Source organism: Cebus imitator, unplaced genomic scaffold (assembly GCF_001604975.1).
Source record: "Cebus imitator isolate Cc_AM_T3 unplaced genomic scaffold, Cebus_imitator-1.0 Scaffold260, whole genome shotgun sequence".
NCBI classification, from domain to species: Eukaryota; Metazoa; Chordata; class Mammalia; order Primates; family Cebidae; genus Cebus; species Cebus imitator.
In genome coordinates, this window is record NW_016107575.1 from 1674652 (window position 1) to 1687592 (window position 12941).

The 12941-nt window shown below is 43.5% G+C and overlaps 1 protein-coding gene across 3 annotated transcripts in view; it reads right to left on the reverse strand.

The window, feature by feature from the left end:
* Window positions 1-229: 229 nt before the first annotated feature.
* MKRN1 (makorin ring finger protein 1) overlaps window positions 230-12941 on the reverse strand; it is a 24825-nt gene continuing 12113 nt past the window's right edge. For all 3 annotated transcript variants that reach the window (XM_017499747.1, XM_017499748.2, XM_017499749.1), the window contains 6 exons: window positions 6830-7059; window positions 6130-6356; window positions 3797-4011; window positions 2935-3045; window positions 2253-2391; window positions 230-1897 (listed from right to left, as the gene is read on the reverse strand). In XM_017499747.1, coding sequence (XP_017355236.1) covers window positions 1685-1897; window positions 2253-2391; window positions 2935-3045; window positions 3797-4011; window positions 6130-6356; window positions 6830-7059 — 1135 coding nt within the window. In that variant the 3' untranslated portion in view covers window positions 230-1684. The remainder of the gene's footprint in view (window positions 1898-2252; window positions 2392-2934; window positions 3046-3796; window positions 4012-6129; window positions 6357-6829; window positions 7060-12941) is intronic.

Here is a 12941-nt window from a genome sequence, read left to right on the forward strand (position 1 = left end):
TCAGGTGGCCCAGCGTGAGTCTTCAACATTTTCAAGTATAGAACTGTTTGATGATCCAGGCTGGTTAAGGTTTCCTTTCTCTCTCACACACATTTCTCAAAGTACCTATCCCCACAAACATCTGACAGAGGGACCGATTGAAGAGTGAGTGAAAGAAAATCATTATTATTCTTTAACATTGGCACATTTCAAAACAGCTCATTACACAGAACAGCCAACTTTTTTTTTAAATTGTTTTATTTGGGAAAAGTGCTTCTTACAAAAGGGCAGCTGCAAAATACAGAGACCTCTGCAACAATTATTTGTTTTTTTTCTTAAAGTGAAAGAATGGGTGGGATCCAAGGAATCAAAGCGGTAGATGGACAAACCAGGAGCATCCCCGAGTCATTTACAGTAAACAGAGCAACAAAACACACAGGTAAAATTTCCAATCAAGGAATTCTTCCAACAACTTAACTTCAGCTAGTCTCAGGGATTCCCAAGCCCTCCTCCCCTTTGGTGGAAAAGTATGACTTATTACTGCAAACCCATTACTCCACTGCAATAAACACCTTAGAACAGAGTTTTTAATCGCATCTGTCTACCTGAAAGCTCAGGGGTGGAATGAGGCAAATATCCACAAAAACAAACACAAAAACCCGACAACAAAATGCCCCAAATGAGGACAAAGGTTTCTTAGAAAGTGCCCGTACTGGAAAGGCTAGATCGTAAAACATTAAATACAACTGTGCATCCAAGACCCAGTTTGTGTTAATATATGGGATAACCAGGTAGTTTTAACCTCTATGGCTAACCCCATTTCTCTATTTATAAAGACAGAGCAAGCACTGCTATATTGACAACTACCAATATACTGCTTTGTCCTTTAAGATCTATCTGCCACACAAGGCTTAAACCACTAAACCAAGTTTTTCTAAGTCTAAGAATACTGCATCTATGCAGGGATGAGAAGCTTATCACACACCCACACACACACACACCCTTGGGAGTCCACTTCCAACTCTGCATTGATGTTACGCCTCTGTGTCTTTTATGTGTATTCTTTCACAACTTTCCTATCATGCAAAACAGTAGAAATCTCAACACATTCGCACCTGGTTCTGGTTACCCAGTAGTATTATTACTCGTGTGCAATTAAACAAGAGACCAAAACCACAGAACGAGTGCACGTGGTAGGGATTGCAGGGTAGAAAACAGATATAAAAACACAGATGTGCAGATTTCACCAGAAACCTCAAAGATCCACATCTCACGCCTGCAGCAGAAGGCTGTCAGCCAGCTTAGGTCCCTTCACTCATCACTCCTATTCTTGGACCCCAAAGTAGGGCCACTGGTTTTACTTTTGAACCTGGGGTCCTCAAAATGAAGTATGTGAAAAGTCCATAAACTGGCAATCTGGTTGAAAACAGATGACGCAACACACCTACAACTAACTGTCTGACAGTTAAATTCGTGTTACAAAAAACTAACTTTAAGATTTATTTTTGTAACTTTTTTCAACAGGGAAAACACACTCCTTGGGGAAAGGTGAGGGGCTGAGAAGACAGGCCCTGGCTAAAAATTCTTACGACAGCACCTGGAGTTGAAAGGCCTGCCTAGGAGAGAACACAGGCACTGTCACACCACCACAGGGGACAGCTGCTGTCTGGGGTCAGCAGACCAGTTCACACGCCACGCAAGGTTGCTATAGATCCAAGTCATAAAAATCTTCCAGCTCGTCATGAAACAAGTCCCACTCATCTTCAGAGTCTGTCAGCTCGTCGTCCCCACCTGCAGCCAAAAGCATAAGCAACATCTCGCCCAGCTCAAAGGTGACAACCTCTTCTTCTTCGTTGTCAAAGGGGTTGCTGTTCTCTCTTTCCTCAATGAGTTCCCAGAAGTGGTTCCTTCGTTGGGCCTGTAAAAAACAAGGCCATGATAGGGATGGCACTGTCGAGCAGTATCTTCTATCCTGTTGTTTATAAGGCAAAACGTCCAGCACACCAGAGGGCATGACGAACCAGACTTCTTAGGGTTTCCATTTTACCACTTCCTCCCCTATGGTTACTTGACGGAAATAGTTTAGGCTACAGCTTTAATGCACATTTTTTCCTTTCCTAGCCCTCCCAGTTTTCTGAGGTTTGTTTCCTTAATACGCCACAATTTCACTCCCAGACCTGAGTGTTAACCTTCTCCTTCCCCTGCCCCAGTATGTGCAGGACTCAACTGGTATCTTGGTATTTCCCCTCTTTTAAAAAAACAGTGAGAGTTACCCGGTATCTGCTTGATGTTCCCACTTTCTGTCTCTGTGGCTCCTCTCTACGGCCATCAGGGTACGCATGCTTGTAAAAACAGTTCCCTCCAAATGGGCAGCTCCCACGTCCTTCATCAAAATACCTGCACGCCTTGTTGCTGGAAAGGAAAATATCGCAACCCTTATTCACAGTGGATTTCAGGTCTGTATTTGACTATCATCCAGGGTTTCTTTAAACAGGTAGGGATAGAACCAGTATGTCAGCTTATAGCCCTCCCCATGGTGTGTTCTTATAAACATGTGTGCGCCAATGCATGAAACACTAGAAACCGGTAACTCTGTTCTAGTCTATGCTGATTAATAGCTCTAGCACAAGCAGGTGCCATAGAGAGAAAATCTTCTAGAAAGCCAACACACAAGAATATAGGACAGCTATGACATGGATTCAGAATAAGGTAGAACCCCACTCATGGGGCCTTGTCAGCAGTGGAGACTTCTTTGTAACACAGTCCCTTGGCATGTACTGTGTTATAGCAAGATACATACTGGGTAAGTGCTATCAGGGTGACAAAATAAACTGTCCTGGGAAGTAAAAGAAGGGTAGGAAGGAGGTAGGAGTGTATAATGCAGCACCATTCTTTTCAAAGTGAACCCAAGCTCTGTTGAGCTCTTCGCTTGAGAAAAGGCTGCAGTGCTCATACCTCATTGCCTCCTTGTATTTCAGAATGAGTTTCTGCTTCTCTTCTTTCTCCTCCACCCAGTACTCACTTGGAATGACAAAGTTAGATGTGATCCGGCATTCTGGGCAGGACCTGGGAAACAATGAACAGGCTGCAATGCAAATTCCCCTTTAAAGGCCCACTATTCAAGGACACACCCTGGTGTGTCGCCTCCAGATTTAAAGACTTAACTGAAAGGCACATGGGCATTTCCTGAAAGGGTTCCACATATTGTCACACAACTGACCATTTCTTTCAAGCAAGACAACCTCCTTTATAAATCCAACTCAAGGGCTAGCCAGTTCATTTTTCTTTTTTTTTTAAATAACTTAGGTAAAAAACAAAAACAAAAGAAGACATTTCACACAGACTCCTTTTTCTTTCGTTTAAATAAATTTATTTCTTGTAGCTTTGCTCTGTTTAGATTATGTAGTTTTTGTTCAGTTATGAGAACAATCTTTAAAGGATGGTGGATTATTGGCTAGCTTAATGGATGGAATAGGAAAGTGGAAAATGTAAAACGTCAGGAAACATACATTCAGAGCTAGATAAGTCTGTTCACTGAGCCTAAACTGGCTAATAATCCATTAAACACAATCTCCTCAGAAAAAGCACGAAGATTCTACTAACTGATACACAGGGTTTCCTCATTCAAATAAAAGTAGATAGAACAACTAACCTAGAAGCTAGCTGAAATACAAAGAAGAAATCCCCATTAGAATATCCCAGTTTCAAGATAAAATGCATGCATTTAAATGCGGTCCATCTGGTTGAAAGTTGGCACAAGTTACTAAATTCTTTCCCAAAAGAGAAAGCACAAATGAAGACTGGGGAGGAGTCTCACTTTATGATCTTGCTCTCAAATTGCTTAGCACTCCTCCACTTGCGAATGCACTTGAGACAGTAGGTGTGGTTGCAGTTGGAGAGGATCCCGAAGCGGCGCTCGCTGGGGTTGGCTTTCTCATAGACCACCTCCATGCAGATACCACACACCATGTCCTTGCTGCGCTGCACAGCAAATGAGAGCTCCATGTCCTTCTCATGGGCCTCAATGCACGACTAGAGAAGGTGAGAGAGAACAAGGGGAATCAAGTCATTGAATCCTGAAAAACTTGAGCAAAAGTTAATGATTCACGTTCAGAGGATCAAACAGTCAACTGAAACAACAATGTTCCCAAGCTGACACGTAAATTAGCTTTGCTTACAAGTGAACACAGGTGCAGTGGGGTTTTTTGTTTTTGGCGATGGTACTTTACAATACTAGAAAATCAAACTATGAGGACTCAATTTCAGGAACTGAAAAATTACCCAATTTTCTCTGCCCTAAACTTGGAGCTCAATTAAAGACAGTGTCCATACTGTTTGCTGCTGTTGTTATTTCTGGCTTCTATATTAAGTTAAGGCCCTCGTTAAAACCTGTCAGAAAATAAGGGCAACAGGCACATAACTCTCTTATGCCTTTAAGGAAAAAAAGCTTCTTCACTGGGATTTTTTTGTCTTATTTTTTCATTGAGATTTTCAACTACTCAACTTGACAGACTGATGTTCATTTGGGTTAGGTTAGATTAGCCCACTTGGGACTATTATAAATAATGCTGCTAAGAACATTTATGTACCAATTTTTGTGTGGACATCATATTTTAACATGATTATAGGAAATATAAAAACGCAGAAAACTCCCAGCACTTTGGAAGTCCGAGGCTGGATGGGTCGCATGACTCCTGGAGTTCCAGACCAGCCTGGCCAACATGACAAAACCCCAACACAAAAATTAGCCAGGCATGGTGGTATAAGCTTATAGTCCCAGCTACTCAGGAGACTGAGGCAGGAGAATCACCTGAACTAGGGAGGTGGAGGCTGCAGTAAGCTGAGATTGTGCCACCACACTCCAGCCTGGGTGATACAGCAAGAGTCTGTCTCAAAAAAAAAAAAAAAAAAAAAAAAACAAAAAAAAAAAAAAAAAAAAAAAAAATGCAAAAAAGCAATGTCATCCATAATCTCACATAATCACTAAACATGTCTTTTCCTAAATCTTTAAAAGAAAAAATATATATATATTCAGAGGTAGGTTCTAATATCTCAATATATAGATATATAACATATAGTTTAACCTGCCTAAATTCACAGAAGTATGCTGAAGTTAGGGATCAAATTATGTCTACCTCATATCATGCCTCGCCCCCTACAACCAAATTTAAAAATATATACCCGAGAGAACTGAAAACGTATCTTCACACAAAAATCTATATACAAATGTTCAGAGCAGCCTTATTCTTAATAGCAGCCAGAAACTGGAAGTGACCTAAGTGTCCATCAACTCATGTAGCTTAGCCATACCACAATTCAGCCATCAAAATGAAGAACTGCTACACACAACAACATGGAAAACCTTGAAAGCAGTATGCTAAGTGAAAGAAGCCAGTCACAAAGAAACACATTACAGGATTCCACTTATATGAAATGTCCAGAATAGTCCAATCCAGAGACAAACCAGATTTGTTATTGCCAGGAACTAGAGGAAGCATAGAATCAAGAGTGACTAAAGGGTGTGGGATGAAGAAAGTGTCCCAGCTGGGCGCAGTGGCTCATGCCTGTAATCCCAGCACTTTGGGAGGGCGAGGTGGGTGGATCACAAGGTCAGGAGTTCAAAAGACCAGCCTGGCCAAGATGGTGAAACCCCATCTCTAAAAAATAGAAATAAAAAATAATTTTTAAAAGTGCCCTAAAGTTAGTAAAATGATAACAGCTGCACAACTCTGTAAATATACTAAAAAGCAATGAAATGTGTGTTTCCAAGTGTTGAGTATATTGAATGTCAATCTCAGAAATGTTACTTTTTAAAAGAGGGAAAAAAAAATGTTAAGTCCATAGTCTGAGGTTCTGGAAGTATGACTTTTTTTTTTGTTTTGCCTCAATCTCCTGGGCTCAAGTGATCCTCCCACCTCAAGCCCCCAAGTAGCTGGGACTACAGGCACGCACCTTCATGCCCAGTTAATTTTGTTCGCTGGAAATGACTTCTTGATAAAGTATCCAAGAAACCCAAGGAAGAAGCAATTCCCTACTCACTGGTAACTATTCAATTCATCTAATGTTTCTATGAAATAAACCCACAATGCTGTGAAAGGGCAAATATTGATTCTCACACCTAATAACACACGCATCTCCCTGAAGACTTACTTTTATATGCTCTGATCTCTGGGCAGCATCCATCGGATGCAGGACCTGCAGCCCACACATGTCACATGAATCTCCGTGGAGATACACACAGTTCTCCCCATATCGGCACTCTCCCACTGCAGCATAGGGACACAGCTGCTTCTTTGTTTCCACGGCTGTTTGCTCTTTCTCTGATTCTTCCTTGGTCACTGAGCCCTGCAGGGGTGCTTCAGTGCAGGAAGGCGCAGCTGAAAATGTGTAAGAGGGTGGTAAAGGTCCAAATGGATAAGGCAGATACATGAACTATAAGGGAACTGAGAGCCTAACAGCAAAAAATAAAAATAAAACTGCAGTTAAATACCAAAACAGTCTACTGAACTAATTTATTCATGTGAAAGAAAGGAATTCTTTCTAATGCTGGCATTTCCAAGATTAGGCTTATAAAAAAACACTGCTTCTTTATATATGTTTTGGGTCACTGAAATTTGATTTCAAAAAGTACTAATTAAAGAGAGGATTCAGTTTTTCAAAACATTCTGAATTCATTTTACTGGTATTCAAAGTTTCCTTCACCCCATCTGTAAATCTCAGGTAATCCAATTTTACTAAGATTAAACTAAAAAAGGAATGGAAGCAGAGAGGGGAAAGTTGTCAAAGTTGAGCAAATGGATGAACTGCTATCTAGCCCTCTAACTCTTATTTTCTTCTTCAGAATACTTACTACGGCCACAGTAGGGCTGCCCAGGAACAAACTCAATAGCATTCACCCAGTCCTCTGAACCTGCTCCTACAGTTGCAAAGTTTGAATTTCTTGACTCAGCTTCGCTTGTACTCATTTCAACAAGTGGTCCAACTATTGATGGGAGACTTGAGGAAGTGGCAAGTGACGGCTTTGTAGTTAGCTCTGTAGCAGCTGCTTCTTCCTGTTTCAGTGGCTTGCTATGTTCATACCTAAGAAAAAATGTAAAGTAAGCACCGGCCAGGTGTGGTGGCTCACACCTGTAATATAGCACTTTGGAAGGGCGAGGCAGGCCAATCACCAGAGGTTAGCAGTTTGAAACCAGCCTGCAAAGACTAGCTGGGTGTGGTGGTGGGTGCCTGTTATCCCAGCTACTCGGGAAGCTAAGGTAGAAGAATTGCTAGAACCCAGGAGATGGAGGTTGGATGAGCCAGAGATCAAGCCATTGCACTCCAGCCTGGGCAAGAAAGTGAGAATCTGTCTCAAAAAAAAAAAAAAAGGCCGGGCGCGGTGGCTCAAGCCTGTAATCCCAGCACTTTGGGAGGCCGAGGCGGGTGGATCACGAGGTCAAGAGATCGAGACCATCCTGGTCAACATGGTGAAACCCCGTCTCTACTAAAAATACAAAAACATTAGCTGGGCATGGTGGCGCATGCCTGTAATCCCAGCTACTGAGGAGGTTGAGGCAGGAGAATTGTCTGAACCCAGGAGGCGGAGGTTGCGGTGAGCCGAGATCGCGCCATTGCACTCCAGCCTGGGTAACAAGAGTGAAACTCCGTCTCAAAAAAAAAAAAGAAAGAAAGAAAGAAAAAAAAGTGTAAGCAAATTCTTTTTTTTTTTTTTTGGCGATGGAGTCTTGCTCTGTTGCCCAGGCTGAAGTGCAGTGGTGTGGTCTCCGCTCACCACAACCTCCACCTCCTGGGTTCAAGTGATTTTCCTGCCTCAGCCTCCCAAGTAGCTGGGATTACAGGCGCCTGCCAGAACAGCTGGCTAATTTTTGTATTTTTAGTAGAGATGGCATTTGGCCAGTTTAGTCTCAAACTCCTGACCTCAGGTGATCCTCCTGCCTGCCTCGGCCTCCCAAAGTGCTGGGGCTACAGATGTGAGCCACCACGTCTGGCTATATATTCCTAATACGTTCCTTGGATTCTCTTTGATAAGTCAACGTGCCTATATTTTTGAGTGCAGAGAGAAGCCTATGATTCTGCATGTCTAGTTATACCAAGCGTGACGCCAAGACTGATGGTTCAGAGACCACACTCCTGAGTAGCAAGGCAACAGACCAGGGAATCTGCAAACTTTAAAGCATCAAATACATAAACTTATTAGGCTTTGTAGATTGTACAATCAACGTCACAACTATTCACCTCTGCAACTGCAGTCCAAAAATAGGCGTAGGCATTATTTAAATGAATATATGGTAACTGTTCCAATAAAACTTGATTTATGACAACAGCCTTTGGCCAGGTTTGGCCTGTAGGCCACATACTCCTGCTATATACCACTTATTACCTCAAATTCCACTCTAATCAGGAGTTTCACACAGTTTGACAATCTATAGTTCCCATGCTAACTCTGCCAGAAACCCTGAAGGCAAAATGGACTGATTTCAAAGCAAGGTTAACACAAAGTCAACAAGCAGACATGTAGAACATTTTACCAACACATCGGTTAAAACGCTGTCAATATTAAAAGGTACAGACAACATTTACAAAACACACAGTATGGGCCGGGCGCGGTGGCTCAGGCCTGTAATCCCAGCACTTTGGGAGGCCGAGGTGGGCAGATCATGAGGTCAAGAGATGGAGACCATCCTGGCCAACATGGTGAAACCCCGTCTCTCCTAAAAATACAAAAATTAGCCGGGTGTGGTGGCATGCGCCTGTGCTCCCAGCTACTCAGGACGCAGAGGCAGAAGAATCGCTTGAACCCAAGAGGCGGAGGTTGCAGTGAGCCGAGACTGCGCCACTGCACTTCAGCCTGGCGACAGAGCAAGACTCGGTCTAAAAAAAAAAACCAAAACAAAACAAAACACACACAATATGTACGTGCTTTTTCTAAATCCATCTATTCACTATTTCCCCTTCCAAACTCCCCCCCACACATTCTTTCCTTTTCGTCAGGAAACATTAAACTGTCACCATCTCCAAATACATGGGGAAGAAACATCTATTTCCTTCAAGAACCATCTTTCTAGCTAGGCACAGTGGCTCATGCCTGTAATCCTAGCACTTTGGGAGGCCCAGGTGGACAGATCACAGGGTCAGGAGATTGAGACCATCCTGGCTAACATGGTGAAACCCTGTCTCTACTAAAAAATACAAAAAACAAAAATAAAAAAAATTTAGCTGGGCGTGGTGGCATGTGCCTGTAGTTCCAGCTACTTGGGAAGCTGAGGCAGGAGAATCGCTTGAACCCAGGAGGCGGAGGTCGCAGTGAGCCGAGATCACACCACTGCACTCCAGCCTAGATGACAAAGTGAGACTCTGTCTCAAAAAAAAAAAAAGGGCCGGGCGCAGTGGCTCACGCCTGTAATCCCAGCACTTTGGGAGGCCGAGGCAGGTGGATCACAAGGTCAAGAGATCGAGACCATCCTGGTCAACATGGTGAAACCCCATCTCTACTAAAAATACAAAAACTAGCTGGGCATGGTGGCGTGTGCCTATAATCCCAGCTACTCAGGAGGCTGAGGCAGGAGAATTGCCTGAACCCAGGAGGCGGAGGTTACGGTGAGCCAAGATGGCGCCACTGCACTCCAGCCTGGGTAACAAGAGCAAAACTCCGTCTCAAACACAAAAACAACAACAAAAAAAACTGTCTTGCCTAGCATGGTGGCTCACACCTGTCATCCCAACACTTTGGGAGTCCAACGAGGCCAGATCATTTAAGGCCAGGAGTCCAAGACCAGACTGGTGAAACCCCGTCTCTACTAAAAATACAAAAATTAGCTGGGCATGGTGCCACATACCTGTGATCCTAGCTACTCAGGAGAGGTGGAGGCATGAGAATTGTTTGTACCTGGGAAGCAGAGGTTGCAGTGAGCCAAGATAAGGACCTGCACTCCAGCCTGGGCAACAGAACAAAACTCTGTCTCAAAAAAACAAAACAAAAAGGCAGCATCTTTCTGCCTGAGAAAAATCTCACAATTCTTTCAGCATTTTACACTAAGAAATGGACTGATTAACAAGGTCTCACTCTATCTCCTAGGTTGGAGTGCAGTAGTGTGACCTCAGCTCACTGCGGCCTCAACCTCTTGGGCTCAAGCAATCCTCTTGCCTCAGACTCCTGAGTAGCTGTGTGCCACCATGCTTGGCTAACGTTTTTTTTTTTTTGTAGAGACCAGGTTTTCCTACGTTGTCCAGACTGGTCTCCAACTCCTGGGCTCAAGCAATCCCCCTCCTTAGTCTCCCAAAGTGCTAGGCATGAGCCACCATGCCCAGCACACTCAGAATTTTACTCAGACAATGTATGAATTATGTATGTAGTAAATTTAACCATGCTGTAATATATAGTTTGTATCAAGTGGTTCTTATGAAACAGTACTAACCATGGGTAACCTCTGTTATAGGTGCCTATTGTTTACATCTAAAAATAAAGTAAAATCTAAAGGCTCTACACTCCAGCTTATGGCAAACATTTTACTGAGCTGACATTTAATCACTGCAATATTCCGTCAAACATTCATATTCTAGCACTTCGGGGGGCAGAGGTGGATAGATTGCCCGAGCTCAGGAATTCGGGACAAGCCTGGGGAACATGACAAAACTCCATCTCTACTAAAAATTAAAAAATTCGCCAGGGGTGGCAGTGGGTGCCTGTAATCCCACCTACTCAGGAAGCTGAGGCACAAGAATTACTTGAACCCATGAGGCAGAAGTTGCAGTGGGCCGAGAACACGCCACTGCACTTCAGCCTGGGCAACAGAGTTAAACTCCATCTCAAAAACAAAAAAAGGCCAGGCACGGTGCGTCTCATGCCTGTAATCCCAGCACTTTGGGAGGCGAAGGCGGGCTGATCACTTGAGGTCAGGAGTCTGAGACCAGCCTGCCCAACATGGTGAAACCCCTTCTCCAAAGACATTCATATTCCTCCTCGTAAGCCTTAGGTAAACCACCAGGCCTTGCGGCAAAAGTAAGCTGAGTATCCTGCTATCATCCACAAAAGCCCAATGCATTGTTTTATGGAATGGAATCCCGCACGCTGAAGGATAAGGAGAAGAAACTCATGAATATGCTCTTTCACTTGTATCATCTCACTTAACTCAAAAACTGTGGGGAAGTATTCTATCATGAGAGATCATGACCTCACGGTCCACTTAAGCGATAGTTCTAGGTCTAATGGGACTCTAAAGCTGCTCTATGCAGTACAGCAATCACCGGCCAAATCTAGCTCTTTAGACTTAAATAAAATTTAAAACTCAGTTCCTCAGTCCTTCCTCAGCTGTATCTGCAAGTGTTAAAAAGCTACATGGAGCTAGAAGGCTACCATTAGAAAGCAACATAAAAAACATTTCTAGTATTGCACAAAGTTCTACTGGATGGCAGTATTCTGAAATGTTAGAGCAGCAAGTATCCTTAGAAATCTCACTTTTCATTGTTTGTTCTGTTTTTCTTTTTTTTGGTTTTTTTTTGTTTGTTTGTTTGTTTTGAGACAGAGTCTTGCTCTGTCACCTGAATGGAGTGCAGTGGCATGATCTCAGCTCACTGCAACCTCCAACTCCTGGCTTCAAGCTATTTTCTGGCCTCAGCCTCCCAAGTAGCTGGGATTACAGGCGCGCCATCACCACACCCAGATAATTTTTTGTATTTTTAGTAGAGACCGGGTTTCACCTTGTTGGCCAGGCTGGTCTGGATTTCCCGACCTCATGATCCACCCACCTCGGCCTCCCAAATGAAGTGCTGGGATTACAGGCATGAGACACCACACCTGGCCTCCTAGGTACAATTAACAGGAAAACAAGCAATCATAGAGCAAGCCTCTCAAGATTCCTTCTTTAGCTAGTCCATAATCAAGCTTTTAATAATCACCTATATCAGCCTGTCCTGAGTAATTATCACCAAACTTTCAAGTAGACTACTATAGTTCCCCTAATTCCTTTCACTTTGTGCTAAGAGATCTAAACCCAGCTCAATTCTAGCTCATTCTCTAAAGAAAAGAGGCAGCTACATCCTTATTAAAAAGAAAACTAAGAGGCCACGAGTTTGAGAACAACCTGGGTGACATAGGGAGACCTTGTCTCTACAAATCAAATCAAAAAATTAGCTGGATGTGGTGGCTACAGTGGGATTACAGCCATGAGCCACCGTGCCCAACCCTTTTTAAAATTTTATTTATTTATTTATTTAGAGACAGTCTCACTCTGTCGCCAAGCTGGAGTGCAAATGGCACGATCTCACTCACTGTAACCTCTGACTCCCTGGTTCAAGCCATTTTCCTGCTTCAGCCTCCCAAGTAGCTGGGTTTACAGGCATACACCACACCCAGCTATTTTTTGTATTTTTAGTAGGGATGGGATTTCACCATGTTGGTCAGGCCAGACTGGTCTCTTCTCCTGATCTCATGATTTGCACACTTCAGCCTCCCAAAGTGCTAGGATTACAGGCGTGAGCCACTGCTTCCGACCTTATTTTTATTTTTATTTTTTTTTAAAGATGGGGTTTCACCATGTTGGTCAGGCTGGTCTTGAACTCCCGACTTCAGGTGATCCGCCCGCCTTGGCCTCCAAAGTGCTTGGATTACAGGCGTGAGCCACCACGCCCAGCCCCGGTCTTATTTTTTTATTATTATTTTTGCTCTGTTGCCCAGGCTGGAGTGCAGTGGCACAATCTCAGCTCACTGCAAACTTTCCCTCTCCCAGGTTCAAGCGATTCTCCCACCTCAGGATTCAAGTAGCTGAGATTACTGGCACACGCCACCACACAAGGCTAATTTTTGTTTTTTCAGTAGAGACAGATTCGGTTGGGCTGGGCAAGGTGGCTCACGTCTGTAATTCCAGTACTTTGGGAGGCTGAGGCGGGTGGATCACCTAAGGTTGGCTCAGAGTTCGAAACCAGCCTGACCAATATGGTGAAACCCGGTATCATTTTTTAAAAAA